Source organism: Gavia stellata, chromosome 16 (assembly GCF_030936135.1).
Source record: "Gavia stellata isolate bGavSte3 chromosome 16, bGavSte3.hap2, whole genome shotgun sequence".
Taxonomy (NCBI): Eukaryota; Metazoa; Chordata; class Aves; order Gaviiformes; family Gaviidae; genus Gavia; species Gavia stellata.
In genome coordinates this window covers 17,053,698-17,075,613 of record NC_082609.1, presented here as the reverse complement: position 1 = coordinate 17,075,613, position 21,916 = coordinate 17,053,698, and the positions used below count along the sequence as shown (strand labels likewise).

Here is a 21,916-nt window from a genome sequence, read left to right as displayed (position 1 = left end):
ATTTTGTGATACTGAAAGAGAGCTGCTCTTGAAGCAGTGGTTAGAAGCTACTTACTTATATGTTTAACCAGAAGCACGTGTAGAAGATGATTACCTAATGACCATGGTTAATTTAAACCATTTTAAGCTGATACGACCTAAGACACGTTTTTAAAGTAAATTATACAGAGTTACAGAATAAATTAATGGAGTAATTCTTGAATAGCTGTACTGTACAGAAACTACTGTGAGAATCAAAACGTATGCCCTACCGCTGTTTTGCTTCCCTTGAGCTTCTAAAAAAATTGGCTTCCTTTTGCTAGTTTTATCGGCACAATTGTTATTTCGTTACAAGAGCAACCGGAGAAGTTTTCAAGCCCTACTGTAAAGCCCAGGGGTCCTGTATTTAAGCCACATCTTTGGGTTTCATCTCATGTTCTCTCGACTTAGAACTTGCTGCTAGAGTCTCCAAAGATTGACTCTACCACCTGTAGAAATGCTAGGCATCACAAATAATTGCAAGATAAGCGTTAAAGTCTTTTCATCTAAGTTCTCTTCTAAATAGGTTGAAAAGTCTTGTTTCTTTTATACAGATCATGGAAGTAACTTGCTTTTTCTTGATCTCCTCTGGTTTTACTTTCACCCTTGCCATTTCTTTTCCGCAAAGCTAACTGGTTGAAGCAGCTTTAGAGTGAATTGATTCAATGTTGTGTACTACAGTAGAGGAAACTGGGGGTTTTCTCATGGCTACTGTTGTCTTCTCAAGTGGAACCACTTCTCTAGAGGAAAGTTGTGTGATATTTCTTCTTCTAAAGTGGTATGTAAAGCTCTTTTTGAATGTGTAATTGTTTTCAGCTCAATCAGCCATGTGAGTGCCTTTTAATTTTTTCATATAATGCCAATTTTGCTGGTACTGGGACTTTATCCATGAGGTTCCCTAACCAGTGTTGCTTACCAGAGAAATGGCAGATAATTTTACTGGCCATGGAGATGATCCCTTCAGTTCAGTGTAGCTAGAGATGCCAGGAAAACAGCATCAGGTTTCTGGCTTCCTATCCCTGTAGCCCTTATCTTGGGGTGATGCTTTTGCATTTCTTGGTCTCATCCCTCCAGCTTGGTCTTTTTAAGTATTACGCACAGTTTTATTGTATCAATATCTCCCTAAAAATCATGCAAGTTTTCAGTCAGATAAGTACAGATTATTTCTGGCCAAAGTTGTTCATTTTTAGATGAAGCTATTCCAAGCTGGAATGGCTATTAAACTTAACCACTTTTACCTTCCTAGTTCTACTTAAGGTAACTGCAATTTGAATGAGAAGGGAACAATTTCTACAATACAGTTTGAATATTTAGCAAGCTGGAATGAACACATCCTCAGCATTCTTTACTGAAGCTAGCAGAGGTTTAAGTGTAAATACTTTTTCATTCTTTTAGAAAAGCCTCAATAAATTTAACAGTTTGGAGAGAAGCAGCACTGATATACTTTCTTTGTCTTATAGTTTGGTTGAGATTTTCAAAGGGTTTTCAGATGCCTGACCTGCATTTTGAAGATCTTCCCTCTCTGTAGTGTTTTGCAAGCAAGCACCTGTATGATTCTGCCAGCACCTCTGTTTGTAATTAGAGAGTTACGGCATGGACAGAATATCAGACCACGCTGTCCCACTTATTCTCAGCCTGTATATTAAATACAAAAGTTCTGTTCTGGCTTCTCATAACGGATTAAATACTCCTTCAGTAGTACTGTGAGATTCCTGCTTGCATTTGAGTTGTTGGTAGTATACATGCAAGGTGATTATATTGCCTTTAAGGGTTGTAATACTCTTTGTCCCTATCCAGTATAAGTCTTCAGGAAATAGCTACTTCCAGATGAGTTGCAAAAACTTCTCATTTCTAAATAACTCAGAATAACAGTGGGATTTTAACATTTGGAACTAATTGAAGTGTCTTTTACCTAGAGCAAATCTCTGCTTTGTAAAGACTAGTTCAGTCTTATGCGTTCAGTCATTAACTTACGTTAATGCCTAAATTTACATTCAACCTATTTTTAAATATCACTGTCACTACTCACATTCTGGATACTAGATGGCTGTAATCCTGAGGGAACGGTTTTGTAGAGCTCAGAACAGAGATGAAGGTCAGTGCGGTTCTGTTGAGCTGGTTGTGGTCAGCTTTTTATCCTGAGTCCATTTGCACATGTAACGAGATTAGTTCTTTCCCTTGTCAGTGTTTTCCTAGTGACAGGGCTTTCTACATCCTTTTTTTGGATTAGGTAGGCTTAAAAAACAGAGCTTTGCTTAGGTTAAAAAGTGAACACAAATCTGTGGGTCAGATAAGAAGTATTTGACTAAGACCTGTACATCACAGTACCGAGCTAGGAACACGGTTGACACATCCAGTTCCTGTTTTGGTTGTATTAATTTTTCCATTTCCCATTAATGCACAGTGAGAGGGGGCAGACTTAACAATTGTTGTGGATAAAATAGGTGAATTAAGTCCTCAGACATGACTGTGGGAGATAAAAAAAATGCTTTATCACAGTGTAGAGGGATAATTCCCTGCTTACATTCTTTTAAGTTTTACTGATATATTCCAAAGTACATTGCCAGTATTCCGTCTTCTGTGATAATTATTAATTCTTTAAGTTTAAGCCTGTTTTATTAGTTTTGTTTACTTCACACGTGTAAAGCATATTATGTATTCTTAAAAACACACTTTCTGAAAACATCTCAAAAGATGCTGTAATATATTTGTAATTATTAATGTGCTAATGGAATATGTTTGAGCAGTCTAGGTTTGCATAACTGAGTGCCAAATCCTGCTCACTTCAGTTACTTGAGTAGATGATTCTGTTAAATGGGGACTGTTTTAAACTAATGAGCAAGATTTGGCCTCAGGGTCTTCTGCCTGGGGAACACAGTAATGCTACTTTGCATATTCCTGCTGGTGCTAAATAATTTGTTGAAAGTAAATAGAAATTGTAAATAAAATATTTATGGCCTGGTCCTTTTGACAGACTTAAATTTTATCATTTGCAAATATTTTTTGGCCTTATTTCAAGTTTCCCTGCTGTGGTTTTTTTGGTTTTTTTTTTTTTTTTTTTAGAATATGTGGACTGTGTTTGTTAATGTGGCAAGTCACTGGCAGGTTTGGCTTCTGTGCTACTTTCTGTAAGGCCCGTAACATTCCTGTTGTGCGTTATGATAGGGATGGCTTTTCGTTGCTCAATTTCAGTGTTATCCTCACCTTGTTTTGTCATTGTGGCTGTTTAAACAAATAGTATCAAGTAGAACACGATTGGCATCTGTTCTCTGCTAAAACTTCAAGAAAATCAGCCATTACTGTAAGCATTTAGGGAAGTTGTTGAAAATGCAAAAATACCCATTTAAAATAGTTTTAAAAGCTAAATGTGTTAATTAGTCTTGCCTATAAACTAAACTGGAATATGGTGTGTCAGTTGCTAATCTGTGCTATAAATTGCTAGCATTTCACAGTTCTAGCATCAATTTAAGAACATTGTAAATACAAGCTTTGGGAGGAGGTACATTAGTTTCAGATTGTGCATTACAAAAGAATTATAAGACTAGTGAATTAGTATTTTGAGACATACTAAATTGCGACATCTAGAACATGAAGACTAGTGTGTTGATGTTATAGAGATAGGATAGAGAGGGCTTTTGATAATCTGCACTTTTTTTACATTCCTGAGTTTTGGCATTTTAACAAACGAGTCTTTAATTTCACATCTACTGTCTCATCATATGCAGGCCTTCTAACCACCAATTGCTGTCTTCAAATGTTTGTTTTAGTTAGCAAAATGGACAGGCAAATTTATAAATTGTAAACCCTTGTAGGATGGAAGTTCTCTGAAGAGCCATTTGGTTAAGTTGCCTTATTCTATCACATTGCACTCATGTTATGTCTCCACTTTCTTGTTTACTGTTCAGACACTGAAGATGTGATGTAAAATTATGTGCTACAAATTTTTATTCATAAATTACTGATGAATACCTTTGTGTCACCTGTTAATACAGCTCTTGTAAATGATATCTTTATGGCATCTGTAATACAGCTCTTGTAAATTGTTTAAATTATTTTTCTTTTTATAGATTCTCGTTATTGAATGTACAGATTAGATCCCTTTAATATGTCACTGAGTAATTTGATTGGGGCCCAAATATGGCCAATGCTGTAACTCATCCCATCAAAATTGTAAATAATTCTTTACTGCTTGTTTGCATGAATGAAGTTTGGATTTCATTTACTTTGTCATAACCCAACTCCTCTCTGATGGGCTTTTTACTTTTTACAGTTTATTTTCCTGGTTTTATTACCATTTGTTCTGTATGAATGTTGAAATAGTACTTTGTCTTTTTCCTAATAAATAATTTGAGATTGTTCATTGTTTGCCTCCATTTGTGGGTTTTGGGGGAGGGATTTCTGGGTGTGGTTTTTTCCTTTAGCATCATAAATTGCTGTGATGCTTGATGCTGGGGGTTGTTGCGTAACACTTTATACTAAGGAAACATGACCGGTATGGTTTTCATGCCCTCTTCTTCCTCTCCTTTAATACAAGCCTATACTTCACAGTTCTTAATTTCAGATCCTGTTTTTAGAAACATTTGATGTCCTAAAGAACGTTAGTTTTGCGGTCTTGAAGTAAAAAGCATGCTGTGAAGCTACCGTCAGCTTTTTGCCTTCCAGATTAACTTGAGAGCACGTGCTGGTTCATGCACACAGTGGCTCAGAGTGATCTTTTCCTGTTGAATAGAATACTTCATGTATAAAATGCACATTATATATAAACTGCGATTACTCCTCTGTTGGAATTGTTCTTTGCTTATGTTTTAGAAAAGCCAAATTACATCGTCCTGAAGTTGCTCTGACTGGATGCCTATCGGGCAAGAAGTTGTCAGGAATGAAGTCTGTGCCACAACAGCATGCTGGCAATGCATCTTGTGACAAGCTTGCTGTATCAGAGACTGTTCTTCAGGGTTCACTGTACAAATACTTTAGCTGTCCAAACTACAAATCTTTGCTTTAAACTGCCAGAAATTAAACCCTGAAAGAATTTCTGTGTTGTAGCTCTATGGAGTCTGGCAAAGAGGAGCTCTGCACCACAGTGATTCGCTTTACCTAGGGGAAATGAGCTCGTAAGAAATACAAATTCCTTTACAAGTTTATGAAGCGTTGATTTGTTTGGTTTGCCATTTTTTATTTCTTCTTTCTTTGAGTGAACTGTAGTAGCCTTTTGTGGAGGCTGGTTTGCATTTCAGCTGGGGTCCTTAAGTGCTTCCTGTGTGCAAGCTTGGGACAGGGTAAGGTGTGTGAGCTTCATTTAGTTTTATCTTATCTGTGGATCTGATTAAAAAAAAAGTTTGTGTGAAACAAGTGACTTCCTCTTAGTGCGAGACTATTCAGCCAGCTGTATTTGAAATGCAAACCTCTACTTTAATAATCCTTGTAACTTCCCTATTTTAGAACTACAGATGGAAAATGAAGTTTGCCTTTTGTTCCAGAGTGAACCCCCGCGCTCTAAAGGCATTTCTGTCCATCAACAGGTGTTCAGTAAGCATATCCACTTTCTGTAATTTCAGGCTACAGCGTGAAAAAGTAGTAGCAGTCACCTTGTGCACAGCGTGTGGGAGGTACCCGGGTGGTTGACCGCGTTCTCCTGTTTCCAGTCTGGAGGGAGCAGACGGAGCACTCACTGCTCCCTGGGGACTCAGCATGGGGTCTGTGGCACCACCAGCATCTCTCTGCCCCGGGGAGGTGCATCATTAGGGCTGCAGAGCAATCGGTGTTGCTCCATCTCTGCAGGCAGGATGGGGAGAGAATTTTTAGGTGACCTGTAAGTATGTAGCTGAGAGAGTTAATTTGTCAGCTGTGGCTCCCTTGTAACCTTGCAGGGTCACAGGGCAAAGTGCCTCCAGGAGGCTGCAGTAACTTTGGGGCTGGCCCAGACTCCTGGTGTGGGCCCTGGCAGCTGGATGCAGGAAGGGAAATGATGAGAGTAGCTCTGTTACAGCACGGTTGTAAGCAGTTGCGAGAGAAGCAGTATCAGCTTTCTGTAGGTAATAATTTCTCTTCTGAGGACGCAACAAGGCTCTTCAGTTCCTGAAGGTGCCTTTCTTGGGAAGGACATAAAGTCCGCCACGTAGAAAGGAAATGTGTGCACTGAGAGTGCCTAAGGTCTCAGAAACGTGCTTGAGTTGATGAGCAACTTGACAAATTTTTAACACGTGGGGACAGATAATTCCATGGTGTACGAACACTTTATCCTCTCAACCCTTTGGATTCTGGCTGAGCAGTGTTGATTGAGAGAAGCTTTCGGCTATGGCTTATTGCAGCATTCTGCATTGTTTTCCTTTATGTAATTATAAAGGAGATTTACGTATCGCTTTTTTGCCCTAAAACAGCTTACACATTAAGCAATGAGTAGGGGAAGTGTTCTGGCAGATTTTTTTGCATGATGAAACCCGAATGGAAGAGAGATCCAAAATGACAGTGTATTTGAAGCAGAAGATGAAATACATTCCATCAACTGAGGGGGAAGAAATACAAAGAGTGATGATTCATAGCCGAACTCCAGACTCTGCAAGTCCTGAAAGGTAAAGGACTTGCAGCCTGTGTGATATTAAGGCAGAGCAAGCACCTGAGAAATTATTTGCAAATTACATTTTGAGTAGTTTCTGTACTGTTTGTCATAGCCCTTTTGAGTCTGGTTGTTCAGCTAATTTTCCATCTACCCTGTTGTCCACCTATTCACTCTCTATTTCACCAATTTGGCTCTAAGCTAACTATGAGAGCTGATGTCCAAAGCCTTGCTAAAGTCAGGATAAACAACATCCGATGCTCCTCCATTAGCTACAGAGCCAGTCATCACAGAAAGCTATCGGGTCGGTCAGGCACAATGCGCCCTTGGTAAAGCCATGCTGTTCCTAATCACTGCCTTGTACTTTGTGTGCCTGGATGTGTCTTCCAGTCAGACTTGCTCCGCAGCCTTCCCGGGCACTGGGCTGAGGCTGACCAGCCTGTGCTTCCCCACATGCACCTTCCTGACAGCGGGTGCGACATTTGCGTGCCTTCTGCCATCAGGAACCTTCCTTGGTGGCCATGACCTGCCAGCGGTCAGCTCTGTCCTCACCCTCAGACAGAGCCTCACTGGTCCCATGGCATCGTGTGTGCCCGGTCAGCTCCAGCACTCCTTAACTGTTTTTGTCTCCAGTGGGAATGCCTCACTCCCACTGCTTCCGCTCCTGAGGGCAAACCTTAGAAGTGAGAACCTGAGGCAAAGAAGGTACCGACTACTGTAGGCTTTTCTGTGTCTCTTGTTACTAGGGGTCACGGGGCTTAACAAACATAACGGGGTGGTTCTGTTCAAAGAGACCAGTATATCAGGGTGAATGGTATCAAGGTGAATGGCCCTGAGTTTTGGCTGGAGTCTGGTTATCGGAGACTGGTGGCAGTGGAGGAATGTAAGCCTGGAAGCAGCAAGGCAGCACGTGTTGCTAGCAGGGGAGCACAAGGAGAGGCGCTTTGCACAGGAAATGCAAAGAGCTAATACCCAAACTGGTGGCATTGGAGATGTAGGAGAGAGGTTCACTGGAGGAACTGGCTGCAGCAAATAAAGCTTGCTGCTTTTAAAAAGCACTCTAGTCAGTGTCATTGACCTGGAAGCAGTGCTGGCTGTTAACTCCAGAACTGATGTCCTCTGCAGTATTTGAGTGTTTTGAGTTTATAGCCCCTTATCACTTCTCTGTTGTGATCAATTTATTATAGCTTACCACTTCACTTGAATTCCCTGGCAAGGTCCCGCCAGAGGCCATGCATCCCTAACAGTCAGCTCAGGACAATGGGAACCAGAGCATTCTGCATTTTCTCATTTTGGGTTGATACACCTCTTTCCAGGACAATCCCTAGTAGTCCTATCGCCTCCTCTCTGTAACTTTTCTTACTAGAAAGAATCTTTTGTTTCAGCATCTCAGGCTGGTGGATATGCTGGAGAAGTGTAACTTCTTCTAGGGGAAGTTGAAAGGCTTCGCCCAGTTCTGCGTTTAATTTCCTAGGAGTTACATTTCACTTAACACTCCGCAATGGATGAATCTGATTTAAAATCTTAACCAAGATCTACAGGTTTATGGCTGCTTATTAGCTTGGAGATCAGCTTTCAATCCGTGAGTAATACAACGTTCTCCTTGCTTTTCTGAAGGGGCTGTATTAAATGTATAAAAGGTTGTGAGTCTTTCACAACCCAGATGTGTCTAGATATGCAAATTATTGAGCTGTCTGTGACGTAATATGTTTGTGTACTTTTTATGTCACAAGCTTTGGTCTGGTTTGCTCTCTGTGGAGACTTACTGATGTCATTTGATAGTAGACAATACAGTTTCCCAGGGAACATGTAGGAAGTACAAGGGTTTACAACAGTAATTTTAAAACTAAGAGGAAAAGACATTACTTCTTAAGACAGACTTTTCAGGTCACTGTTGGAGAGCTGCACGCAGGGTATGGGGAATGCTGAACTGCTGTTTTGAGCCAGCTCTAGGAAATCTGACACGGCTGGGGCTGGGCAACACAAACCTGCTCGTGGATGATGCCTCTTTTCCTTCTTTCCACCAAGCATGTTGCTGTCACTCCTTTGTCCCCTGGTTAAGCAGAGACTTTACTGAAGGATTTAATCTTTCATGAAAGGCACATTGCTGAGCTAACGGTATGCACAAATACCCCAGGAGTAGAGCACGCCTGTTCTTGGTGGAAAGGACAAGGGAGGAAAAAGCCACAACCCAAACAAACAAAAAACCCCACGGTCAGTAAGACTCCGTACTTTGTAAGTTGGTACCAGGGGAATTGCAAGCATTCAACATCTAATAACCTGATCTCTTTTCTGGCCATTAGATTTATTTATTTTAAAATTGCAGTTAAGGCATCTTTCAGTTTGGGGTATTTAATGGCAGCCAGTTTTCGAGAGAGCCCCTCTTCCCCATCCTCCGGAAACCAGTCTGCTTTACACTACCTGCCTGCCCTTCCCAAATTCATTCTCTCCCAGGTGTTGCTGTGGGGGACTCGCAGGCAGGGCCTTCTGGCCAGAGGTCCTGCACTAGGCTGAGGCCTAACATCAGTTGCTGATCTACCAGGAAAGGTGATGAATTTCAGCAGCAGGAGACCTTTTGCTTGTAAACTGGTAAGTGGGATCAGTTCAGAAGCCTTCCAGCCTTCGTTCGCATGAGGTGTAGAGCTGACAGCTGGAGGCCATAGCTGTTCCAGCTTTTCTCAATTAATCCATTGCTACCTCTGAGTTAAAAGTCCAGCTGTCTCTGGCATTTTATGGGTATTTGTTTGTCAGCTCAAACCGAGACCTACCTGAGATAGGAAAACACTTCAGTCCTGCAGTTCTCATGGCCTTTGAGGATTAGGGTTTGATTCTGCTACCACAGGAAAACTGATGACGTGGAGAAAGACAGAATAAAAAAACCTTCAGACAAATAGACATTAAGTTCTGCTGTGGGACAGTTTTTAAAAAAAAATCAGTGCCAGCTTCCACCAGAAATGTGTTGTAGATGTTATAAGCATCTTTCACCCCAAATACTGCTGCTCTTTGCTCTGCTGGGGTGAGAATGGGACCTCTGGGGTTCTCATAAAAGGTGTGTAATTTCAAGTTCTCCGTTTTCAGCTGTGATTCCCCCTTGTACTGGGACCTTGCATGGGGAAGGGAGGCAGAGAGTTGCCAGTGCCAACAGCTCCACTGCCAGACCAAGAGAGGAGCTTTAGGCAAACGCTGCGGTGTGCGGGAGGCTCCGTTAGCACGCAGATACGGTTACAGAACACTCCGCAGCACGTTCCAGCCTGGGAAATTAATGTAGTATTACTTTTAAGCTGTTTGGTGACAGTTCACTAGCTGTGGTTGCGTTCAGCTCCGTGTCCGTTTCCTCTGTAGCAACTAACAAACCCCAAATTAATCTTGGCGCAGAAATATCGGCTCATGTCCCAGCCATGGCTCAGCGTGGTGATTTCCCCTCCCTACAGCCGGATAGGGTTGATCAGGGCGGGTGGGGGTCCCCTTTGCCTGTAGCCCATGGCAGTGACACTAGATGCTCGCTCGCCCCATGTGGTTTGGTACCAGGTAGATGTGGTGTGTGGGGATGCGGTTCAGTGGTGGACTTGGCAGCGTTAGGTTTACAGTTGGACTCGAGGATCTTAAAGGCCTTTTCTAACCTGAGCGGCTCTACCATTCTGTGTTCTCCTTGAACATCTTCAGCGTTTGTGAAATCTGGACGTGAAGTCTCTTCTTTAGAGTTCTCCCTGTATTCTCCGTCTGCATTTCCTAGTTTTCCAGAACTGGCAGCAGTTCGGATGGGGAGGGAAAAGTTTCTGAATCTTCACCCCCCAAAAATATTATTTTTTTTCCAACTTTTTGCTGTTAGAGATGGACCTTGACTTAGGCTCTGACGCGCCGCTTCCAGGGGAGCGGGTGCGCCGCAGCATCGCGTTCTTACATCCATGGCCGCCCTCTCCCGACTTGCTTTGGTACCAGCAGGGCCCTGACCCCGCACTCGGGCTGCCGCAGCGGGCACCGGAGCTGAGCTTACGCCTCCCTTGAAGCGCGCACCCTGCAGAGGCATTAGGCCTACGTGCGTGTGCGAGTACCGCAGCCCGAGCTCGGCCCCCGCGCGGGAGGCCCCGCGGTGGGCGCACGTGCCCTTTAGCAGCGGGGCCGGCGCACCCCACAGAGGCCCGGGCGGGACGGGGGAAGCCGCCGCTCCGCCGGTGCGTGAGCGCCCCCGCGCGGCCGGGATTGGGCGGCCACAGCCCAGCCCCGCGGGCGCCCGTAGCGCGCGCGCGACAGAGGGACGCGGGAGGAAAGCGGCGGTCTCGACGGGGCACCCGCGAGGGGGCGCCAGCGGGCGGGCCAGCGTGCTCGGGGGGCGGGCGCTCAGATAGCGAGCCTATGCCAGTGTTCGCTACTCCTCGTTAGTATAGTGGTGAGTATCCCCGCCTGTCACGCGGGAGACCGGGGTTCGATTCCCCGACGGGGAGAGGAAAAGCTCCGTTTTCCTGCCCGGCCGCGCCACCCGGCGCCCCACTGCAGTGGCTCGGTGAGGGTGGGGGGGCTGCTGCTCTGTGACCGGTTTGTAGTTGTCCTTCTGTCCGTCCAACGACGCATCCGGTGAGTGAGAAAGAGGGGAGGTGTGCACCGTATCGGGCAGCACTGGGAGCAGCAGTCCCTGGCCCGGGAGGCTGCGGGGGGGGATGGGGGCGAGGGAGAGAGCAGCCCCCCGGCTTCCCCGGGCCTGCTCGCCGAACCCCTCCTGCCAAACGGTGATCATTTGTGTGACACCTAAACTGCCCTTATTACAGAATCGCTAAGGTTGGAAAAGACCTGTAAGATCACCAAGCCCAACCATCACCCCAACCCCACCATGCCCACTGAACCATGTCCCGCAGGGCCACGTCCACACGTTCCTTGAACACCTCCAGGGACGGTGACTCCACCACCTCCCTGGGCAGCCTCTGCCAGTGCTTCACCACTCTCTCAGGAAAGACATTTTTCCTCATACCCAGCCTGAACCTCCCCTGGCGCAACTTGAGGCCATTTCCTCTTGTCCTGTCGCTAGTCACTTGGGAGAAGAGACCAACACCCACCTCACCACAACCCCCTTTCAGGTAGTTGTAGAGAGCGATGAGGTCTCCCCTCAGCCTCCTCTTCTCCAGACTGAACAACCCCAGCTCCCTCAGCCGCTCCTCATCAGACTTGTGCTCCAGACCCCTCACCAGCTCCGTCGCCCTTCTCTGGACACGCTCCAGCACCTCGATGTCCTTCTTGTAGTGAGGGGCCCAAAACTGAACACAGGATTGGAGGTGCGGCCTCACCAGCGCCAAGTACAGAGGCACGATCACCTCCCTACTCCTGCTGGCCACACCATTTCTGATACAGGCCAGGATGCCGTTGGCCTTCTTGGCCACCTGGGCACACTGCCGGCTCATCTTCAGCCGGCTGTCAACCAACACCCCCAGGTCCTTTTCTGCGGGGCAGCTTTCCAGCCACTCGTCCCTGAGCCTGTAGCGTTGCGTGGGGTTGTTGTGACCCAAGTGCAGGTCCTTCGGCTTCTGGCAGCTGCAGAAGTTGTTTCTGCAGGCCCTGGGCTGTTTTGTTCCAAGCTGGATCCGAGGAATATAAACTTGGTAAAACAGCAATGGCCTCTGCTGTGCAGCCCAGAGAGTGCTGTATGCAAAATGGTTGGTGCCAGGCCGAAGGAGTGCGGCACGGATGTCAGCAGGCTCCCGGTGCCTGACCCCGTGGGTACCGCGGCAGGGACGACAGTGCTGGGTTGTGTGTTTGGTGGCTGCCAACATCCACATGCCTGAGCTAATCCCACCACCTCTTTTATTAGAGTTCTCTTGCTTTTTCTTCTAGAGTTTTCAACGCCTTTGCAGACGGTGACTAATACTGTACGCGGGACTGAAAATGTGACATTCTGGGACTGAAACTGCCAATGCAGACTGGGTTGGCTGCAGGTCTCCCTCGTGTGGGGGTCTCTGCAGCACACACCCTTTGAGTCACAGGCTTCTTGGCAGATGATTTTGGTAAGTTTCAGGGAGAGTTATTAAACATCTTGTACAGAAAGAATACTTACATTTAAGTTTCTTGATGGGCGAGAGTTTGTTCGATTGATTGTTTTACTCCAAGCAATGCGTTTGCAATAGGAGTCACAACTATAACCCCAGTTCTAGAGCTTCTCCCTGAAAATTTCTATGTCCCTCATCTATACTTGCGGAGGTTGACCTACCTCTTCTGGAGCAAGGAAACCCAAACCTGCTTCGATCACCAGGTTAGTGATCATCTGTTAGTTTGTGCCGGTTTCTGCCACTCGTTCTCCTAGAACTGCTGGTTGGTTCCAGGTGGGCTTCACTGGGAGGCTGAAACCACTAAAGAGGTGAATCTATCTCAGCTTAGTTCTAAGGTTATTTTCAAACACATTTGCTAAATTTTATTAAACTATGTTTTACCCAACCTAGACGGTATTCTGGGATGCCTGCTTGATCTGGGAGCGCTTCCACGGATGCTGGGGTTTGGGGCACCCCTGGGCTGTGCCCCCTCCCCGCAGCCCGGTGAGGGCATGGGGGTGCTGTGCCCCTGAGCTGGCCCTGGGGACCCTCTACCGCTGTCACCGGGAGAGCAGCGGCAGTTGACAGCAGCACGTGCTCATTAACGATCCTGTTCGTGAGCGTGTGATCTGAACCCTGAAGTGACTTAAAGAAAGGGGTTTAATTTCTCTTCAGAGGAGTCTCACGCAGCTGCTGCAGGATGTGTAAGTGGTGTGGTGCTGTTCGTGCTCCTGCTGTCAGCAAGTTCTGCACGACGCGAGTATAAACCGGTGGGGCAGCTCTGGAGGAAAGGTTAAGCCTTTACTTCTTGTAAGGCGAAACACTGGCATGGAGATTCCCTTTCGCAGATGCAATGTTGAAGGCAAAGTTGGGTTTCACACTTTGTGGGCTCTCATGTTTAGGACATGCAGTTTAACGTCAAAAACCATGTTGCAATGCAATTTGATGGCACAATAAGGCTTTTGGTCACTCCCGCCAATGCTTGATTAACACATCGCTGGCCTCTAGTCACTTGAGTTACTGGACTGTAGGATTTGGAAGAGATTTTTCCAGATCAGAGGGTGTCAACCAAATACTAACAGAAATGTCAAACTTAAAAGCCTCCTGCCCAGTCACTGCAGCTCGCGCTGATGAAAAGTGTGGCTGGAGCAACAAAATTCCAGCCCTTTTAGAGAGACTTCTTAACAGCTCTCTCAACAGATATGAAACTAGACGTGTTGAAATAACACTTGTCACTTACATGTTTATTTGAAATATGATTCCAGCATATAGTATTGTTCATGATTTTGTTCCAATGCCTGTGTTCTCTGAAGAAATACGAGGCTGCTGTCCTACCCTCTCTTACTCCCACGCATACAACAACAGTATTTTACTCGAAGGGAATATCTTTTTCAGGCTCTAATAACTTGCTTCTCGGCTCTTCATTCTCTGTCTTCAGAGACATGGTGATCCTCTTGAGCTGTCCATTTTTAGCCCTGTATAGGCTTACAAATGTATCCTTCGGAGACTATGAAAATTAAAGCTGGGTTTTTTTGGCACAATATTGTCCTTTTGGAGAATTTCCTGGGAAACCGAGAGCATCTTATTTTAAAAATAAATCAAAGAAATCATTCCTTCAGCTCTCGACTCTGCTTTCCCTGCTACTTGGCTATGGATAATCTTTGGGCAAATTGCTGGAAAACATGCCTTCATTTTTTAAAACATTCTTTTCCAACCCCTATTTTTTTAAAAAAGGTGTTGTGGTTTTTTTAGCATGTGACTCCCTCACGCCCCCACGGAGCAGCTCTGCAGGGCACAGCCTCTCCCCGGCGTGTCGCTAGTCATTCCTCAGCGTGCACAATTGCTGGCCTGGGTCTGGTGAGCACTAAATCTATTCCAGCTTCTTATCTCTGTCTGTAGATACTCCTGAAAGCCTGCAAAGGCTGAGCGCCTGCAGCGCTGCATTTTTCGGTCTGGCCCCAGCGGCACGCACAACCCAGTGCTCATCAGGCCCGTAAGTGTTTCACTGAATTCGGATCTGGCCCAGCTGGAGCTCAGCGCTTCTCGCAGCATCTGCGGCGCTGCCCGCAGAGCCAGACTGCAGCCGAGCCTGGGGGTGGGCTGAGACGGGGTGAGCGTGGTTTGCAGGTGGGCGAGCAGGTCTAGCCAGGACTAAATGCCCTTTGATGCACCGCGTGCTTGGTATGGCTGTGTTTCCATCGCGTACAAATGAATTATTTGTCCAGCGGTGCCAGTAAAAGCACTTGCGAGCCTGACGTGATGCGCGTAAATAGGCTGAAAGAGCGGAGGGAGGTGTCGCAGGCATGTGATGGGCTCTTCCGTAACCCTGGGCCATATGTACCTCTTTTCCCCATGCACCCTGTCCTTGAAAGGGTGATGAAGTGAAACTGCTCAAACAAGTGTTCTTTAATGATTTAGGCTTAATAAAATCTTCCTTAAGCCTCTAAATTGTTTCTGCAAAACCTGCTGTTGGTCCTTTTAAGTCATCTGTTGTCACCTTCAGCCCTGGCGCTATTATTAAAGCGGACCTGCGTTTCTTCACCGTAGCGGCACCCTGGCTGGAGCTAATACCTTTCCTTCTAGGGCAGCAGCTCCTGGGTCGCGCCTTCGCGCGCATCCAGCGGTTCTGGGTAACACCCGGTTAATGCCTCGTGGCGGCAGCTGAAGGAAATGCCTCCAGCTGGTGCTTACATTTAAATGTTTGCACTAGCATGTTCCCACTAGGCTAGCTGAATAGCAAAATATTGAGTTCAGTGCACTCTCACTACTTGATGTTTTTATCATTTAAGGCTTGAGACAACTTGTAAATGCTTTAAATAGCGTGAAAATCCCTGTGCTGGCACAGACTCCCAGCCTTATTGGAAGGCTGTCTGCTGTTCTCCTGGTGTAGAAGTTTCATATGTTCCACAGAACAATTATGGCAAAGCAAAACTTTAAATAGCCCAACCTATATGACAGTTAGCATTTAAAAGGGAATACATAACTTCAGGGTGTCAGAATAACAAGTTGACTGAAAAATAAGAATTGATGAGCAACCGGCTCTCCGTCAGGTGAGTGCCCTGACTTCGGTGGGCTCCATTATAGGCGCTCCGACAATTGCTACAGTTTTTTCACAAAGGTATTAAATGAAACTTTTTTTGTGTAAGCTACAAATAACTACACTAGTTCCGGGTTCCGTATGTTGGGAATGTAACATGTAACATAAGCTGTTCTGAGTGAAGGAAGAAGGAAGCAGGGGGAAGGGTTATGGGAAGCAGGTGAGCATTTGCTCCTGATGGCAGTTCAGCTGCGGGAGCAACAACTTGCCCTGGCACAGGGAGACAAACCTTCACGAGTTCATCGTGCCAGCAGGTCTTTTCACACGGGTGGGCTGAGCCCGCTTCTCATTTTAGCAGCTCTGGCCCTGGGCCTTTTCAGGACTCCGTTTTTCCAGCCGTGGATGCTCCAAGCTGTGTGCTCCCTGGTGTAAAGCTAACGCAGGTCTGCCCTTTCCCTGCTGTGAAACGCCTTGTCCCTGCAGAGGTACCAGGGCTGGGAGGGTTGTGACTGCTGCGGTCGGTAGCGTGGTTCTCGCTTGTTGCTCCCTGAAGGTCTCTCGTGTTTGCCAACAGGGAAGCATGTGTTTTCTTGGGAAGAAATGGGCACGTTAGCCTGCGTGTGACTGTTCGCCTGCTTCTGCCCTTCCTGTGACTCTGACGTCAGGTCCTACAGCTCTCCACAGGCTCGCTGCTGATGCCCGCCGTCCCCCCTGGTTTGGCATACAGGTGACAGCACGTGCTGGCTTCTGGTTTTTTGGAAGCAACGAATCCGAATAGGAGACACCGACTTGAGCAATCAGATGGGTGCGGCATTCCAGCCCCCTCCCACCGTGCAGAGGGTCTGTCCGGAGGGTGGTAAGTACCAGCGTCCGTAGGACAGCCGTCGGCTGGCTGATCGGGGTCACCCGCGGCGCAGGAGGACACTTCTTCGTTTCAGTGTAGTAAGCTTACAAGAGGTTTCTAAAGCCTTCCTATGGAAGTTTCAGGCTGGTTTAACTAAGTGTAATTGCTACTTTAATGTCTCTGTAAAGGCAATCCTCAGAAATGACACCGGACTTGCCCAAGAACACACAGCTGCCAATATTATCTGTCTCCGTTCTGTAACACAGTGCTGTTCATTCCTGCCTTATATTACTAATCCTGAAATCTTGGTGGAACGCTCCTCTTGAGGAGGAAAGACGCAACCTCTGTGTTGGTATTTGTAACGGAGGAATATGACTGGGGGTAAGAGAGATACAGGCTGCTTTTACTACCATGGTATTTGCAAGTAATGTTGTGGACGACAGACCCCAGGTTTGCTCCTTGCTCTGAGTGTGAACGTTAGCTAGGGATATCTGATCTAGTTATAACCTCCCTCTGCTAATGCAACCTCTCCCTTGGCGTGGTCTGTTTTGGGAAATGACAGCTTTAGCTGTTAGACTAGATGGGAAGGAAAGCTCTTACGTTGGTAAGAGCTCTAGCAGTCGAGACGGCCAAATTTTGCATGTAAAGAAAAATCAGACATCCCTCTTACTTGAGACTATCAGCATGTTTTGATGCCGATGCCCAGCCCTGCTGCTCAGTGCCTGCCCGCTGCAGGCAGACACAGGATATTTCTTGGCTCGCTCTGACAGCGTGCCTTGAGTGCTGTAAGAGGCCTTTGGCTAAATGATAAGCCACTTATCTTCGAACTGTGTATTTTTTATTTAACTGAATAAATACTCCTCTGTGCTAGCTAATAAAGCTGTCTCTTTGGGCAAAAGAATGACTCAAGTTTAACCTTAGCTGTTACATCATTCATTATCTTTTTTAACAGTATGCACATGCTCACACACCCCTTTAAATATTTCTGAGAGAGAGAGGCAGTATCCAAACACATGGTTACCAGCTGCAGCCAGCTCAAGCTAAAACATCACACCCACGGTCTCATTCGGCTGCAGATGAAATCCAGATGCACAAACGCTCGAGTTCTCCATAAGGGAGATGCTAAATGGTACATAAAACCAGTTGTATCTTGGCCTTTAATACTATGGACAGGTTCAGATTATTTTTGCAGCGACTCTAATGACTAGTTGTTGGCTTTTTTTTGTTCAAATATGTTGTTTTACCATTCTGGATAATTTAAAAATGTTAACGTTACCTAAATGCATTTGCTGAGTGAGGATGTTTGCTTCATCTTAAAATGGCCTGATGTTTCAGGAAATGTTTTGGCCCTTGCGGGAGTCCCAAGGCGGAGACATGAATGTGAGAAGCTTCTAGGAATGTGGAGCGACTTTGCTGCTTTTTCCTAGCCACAGCTTTATTTTTAGCATGCCTCATGTTTAAGGGTCATGTCTGGGAGACAACGGGAGGTACTTTAGCTCCTTTATGTAAATAGCCTGACTGTTCATTCTTGATTTTTTTTTTTTTTTGGCTTTACGAAACAGGTTTTCTTCTTTGCAGCTGTGCGATACCTCCATGAAATGGTAGGTGACTGCCACAGACTCGTTAGGCATCAAGTTAAAAATGAAATGAAGCAAAACGAGTTTGTGCAGTACGCCAGGAGCGTGCCAGCGCTGCTGCGGCTGGGATTGCTTAGAGGCACCGAACCGAAGGTCATTCTGCGCTCTGGGGAGGACCGCTTGCTGTCCCCACACGGGGAGAAGTCAGCTGTCCACGGGAGACATCCGAGCGGCAGCAGCCATGGCCAGTGCTGCCCGCGGCACTGCCCGCGGCAGAGGGGCTGCACGGAGCTGCCGCCGGCGGCTCGTGGCACCTTATGGGTCTGGGAGCAAAGCTGCCGCGGGGAGGTGGCGCGTTGGCGACGAGCTGTATTCTGCTGGCTGATCCTGCCCTTTTAAACCTCACGTGACCTTTTCTCATCAGCCAAAGGAAAACTACACTTCCCCGGGATCAGGCTTGAATCAGAGCTCTGCAGGTGGCACAATATGCATTTAACAGCTTTTTAATATTACAAAGCTCTGGGTTTGGTTAGAAGCATTGCCGGCATAGCTACAGTAGGAGGTGACATTAAATGCATCACGCAAACCGAAATGAACACCATTTTGTTACTTTGCTGTCTCTGTCCCAGCTGCTCGTGATGGTTTTTCCTTCCTCTGAGCAGCAGCCGTGTCTAAGGGCTGTGTGTTGCCCCAGCTGCTGTAGGTCCGGTGGCAAGGAGATCCGCTTTGCCCTCAGAGGACTCGGGGTGTCTCTGTGTCCCCACGCAGCTCAACGGGCACCGGGATGGCAACCAAGCCTCTTGCACAAGTTGCGATATGTGTGTCTGCCATCGCCCTTCAGGTGGCTGCTTATGTCGGTTTTAAACCTAAAAGCCTTCATCACGTTAAGTCTCATCTTCTTGGAAGGGTAATTCCCTGTAATGCATCCTGAATGCAGCCAGGGAGGTGTCTGCAAACCGTCCTGTGCAGGATGAGCTCGCTGCTCCCAGCGTTTCGCTGGCAGGGAGGAGTGGGGAACGGCTGCTTGTGTGGCCCAGATCCACCTGCGATTATCTCTGGGGATTGCATTTGTCCAAAACCAAAAAACTTTTTGAAACGGAAGCATATACTTAGTGCTTTTTCTTCATCATGATACTAACTTCAAGTGTCTTAAAAATACAGGTCAAAAAATCAGCTGTGCCTATCAGTTTGTTGTATCAAATGCATTATATGTGGCTGAGAACTACCCGGTCTCCTCTGGAGGTCTGAATCACGCGTCGGCTCTGAGGAGGGGATGCTTAATGCTACATTTCACAGCCTCAGAGCAGTCGTTGTGCCTGTCATCAGCTGCGCCTCTGCTCCTTGGATTTCCTTCTGCTGAGGGACGTTAATTAAGTTGTCCTCATCAGGATGCAGGCTTGCAGCATCAGTCCACAACATAAGGAATCAGCTTTAAAGGCTCCCTCAGCGCTCTCAGACCTCCCCTGGGTGCAGTTGTGTGCTTGGTGAGGAGCATCCAGCTGCGGGGGTTTGGTGATGTATCGGCTGTGTGCGCCTGTGTCGGTGAGGTGTGTGCTGGAGGAACTCGCTTCAACAGTCCCGTCAAAACTCGTTCCTGTGAGAAATCAGACCCAAACCTGCTGCCAGAAATAGAAATGGTGGATGCGTGAAGCCTGTCCAGCAGTCATTCGTAGTCACCTTCCATTCAAGTTATCTCCCCTTCAATTGCTTTTCTTTTCCAGGACTGATTTTGCCAAGGAGCTTCAGCACTGCTGAGCTGCCTGTCAGGTATTTGCTTTTTGCACGCACGCAGCGGCTTCCGCGTAGTAAAACTACTTCCTTCTCCCGTCCCAAATGGGGCGGAAACCTACATTTAATGATCGGGTGTGCCTCTCCTTTTTCCAGCATGCTCTTATAAGAACACGCTTATGTGGGTGCTATTTCCAGGCATGTAACTGAACAGTTATACGGCAGAGGATTTTCGTATGCGCCCGTCGCTGCTTAGAGAGTGGATAGCACAGGAGGGAAGTGCCTTTGGAGCAGGCTTTCTCTGAGGATGTTCCCCAGGTAACTGATTAATCTGAGTCCTGGAGACCTCCTCTGTTTGAATGGTCTCTGCACAAAACCTTCACTCAGGTTAATCCCACAACACAGCAGAAACATCGCATTCTGCTTCTAGACCAGGCTGCTCTGTTCAAAGTAAATATTAAAAAACCAAACCCAACAAAAACCATCCCAAACAACTAGTAAAGGAGGTGGCAGGCACGCGACCTACCGCACGGACACTGTAAATGAGCAGGCTCCGACAGAGGAGGAAGCCGTTACACAGACGGTTAATGCCGCGCAGTTGGGAATGCAAAGGTACAGTGCTCCCAGAAACACACGTAGCCTCGCTCTTTATTTATTACCCTGCGCGGTAGGGAACGGCTGTGTTTATACGAGGTGGGAGCCGAGCCGCAGAGCTGGGCTGAGCTCCGTGGTGGGGACCTGGGCTCTGCTCCCCCCTCCTGCCCGAGGGATGTTCATGAACTACCTGCAGACTTCTCCTGTGCAGAAACTTTTCCAGTCCAGCTTAAGAGGCAAAAGCTGGGAGAATGGATTTGCTGTGGTCCTAACGTGCTGCAATTTCCCTCCCAGACGCTGGATCCCTACAGGCGAGGATGGAGGCGCCGGGGAAGCCTCTCCTGAGGCGATGCCTCAGCGACCACCCCAGGGGCTCCACCAGCAAGGCATGGGATGGCTTCTGGAAGAGCGCAAGGGAAAAACGCCTCGCAGGTCAGTCCAAAGGCATATTTAATCCCATGCTGGTGCAAATTGAGCATCAGGGCTACGGCCTTGACCAAGGAATGAAAATACCTCTACTTTTTTGGCAAGCGTGCTCCTTCTAATGCTGCTGCGCTGTGTGTCGTGCCGGTGTGTCGCACAGTACTTGCCTTCACCTGTGCTGCTTTTTTCACTTGCGGGACCAAGTGGGTTTTTTGAACTGCTGGTTTGTGTATAGAGCTGCGAATTTTCAGATTTTTCTAGAATTTGATTTCTGGCTTTCAATATTTATACTTGTTCTTTGGCTGGAGTTTTGTAGACATTTTAAAATATGAAGGTGCCAGTCAGCTGCGCAGTGCCCAGCAGCCTCCTCTCAAGGCACGCAAGTAATGCTTAAAGCTGTATGATCGCAAGCAATTGTGAGGACAAGCCCAGAAATAAGCCTGAAGGAGGAAGAAAAGAAATATTCCCTTAGATACCAGCTTTTCGGTAATGATGCATAAAGAGCTCAGGAGAATACAGCAAAAATTCACATTCTGAGAAACTAGTTAGCGCACAGGCTAACACGCTGCTGGCTTGTTGCTTGGTGGGGGGGAAGCGTGAGCGTTGCATGGCAGGATGAAATCAGTGCTTATGAAACGCACGCTACATAAACCTCCTTCCAGAACAACAGTGTTGTTGCAAGGAGCTCTGGGGACTTCAAGCCTGGTATATTGTGGTAAAAATACATATGCTCTTGGGAGCGGTGAGGAATACTTGGTAGGTGAATACAAGGGGTTTCTTCCAGAGCTCTGATTTCAGTTCTGGCAGACTTTCAGAATGAAGTCAATACAGAAGGTCTGGATAAACCCAGGCACGATGGAGCTAAACCTTTCAGAGCATCTCTGAGTGCACGTAGTACTGTCGTGCCCTGTTAACAACTAGTGCGGGCAGCCCAGCACTGGAAGGCAGTGCTAAGGTTATTTTTAAGTTGAACTTCAAAGCTTTTCGTGGACAGGGGATAAAAAAAAAAAATCCATCACTCAGCTGTTGCCTGCACTGGCTGCAGTAGTAGCTAATTTGATGTAAGGCTGAATAGGGAACTCCTATTCTAGTTCATGTTTTCTTCCTTCTGCCATTTGTTGCCGTTGTACT

The 21,916-nt window shown here is 46.7% G+C and overlaps 1 protein-coding gene and 1 non-coding gene across 2 annotated transcripts in view; both read left to right on the top strand.

Moving 5' to 3' along the window:
* Positions 1-10,941: 10,941 nt before the first annotated feature.
* On the top strand, positions 10,942-11,013 carry TRNAD-GUC (transfer RNA aspartic acid (anticodon GUC)). Its single transcript has one exon. It is a non-coding gene; the product is annotated as a tRNA-Asp (tRNA).
* A 3,828-nt stretch (positions 11,014-14,841) lies between these two features.
* Positions 14,842-21,916, top strand: part of LOC104255553 (rho GTPase-activating protein 7-like) — a 69,020-nt gene continuing 61,945 nt past the window's right edge. Inside the window, exons 1-3 of the mRNA XM_059825589.1 lie at positions 14,842-14,847; positions 15,066-15,212; positions 16,382-16,475. Of these exons, the coding sequence (XP_059681572.1) occupies positions 14,842-14,847; positions 15,066-15,212; positions 16,382-16,475 (247 nt within the window). The remainder of the gene's footprint in view (positions 14,848-15,065; positions 15,213-16,381; positions 16,476-21,916) is intronic.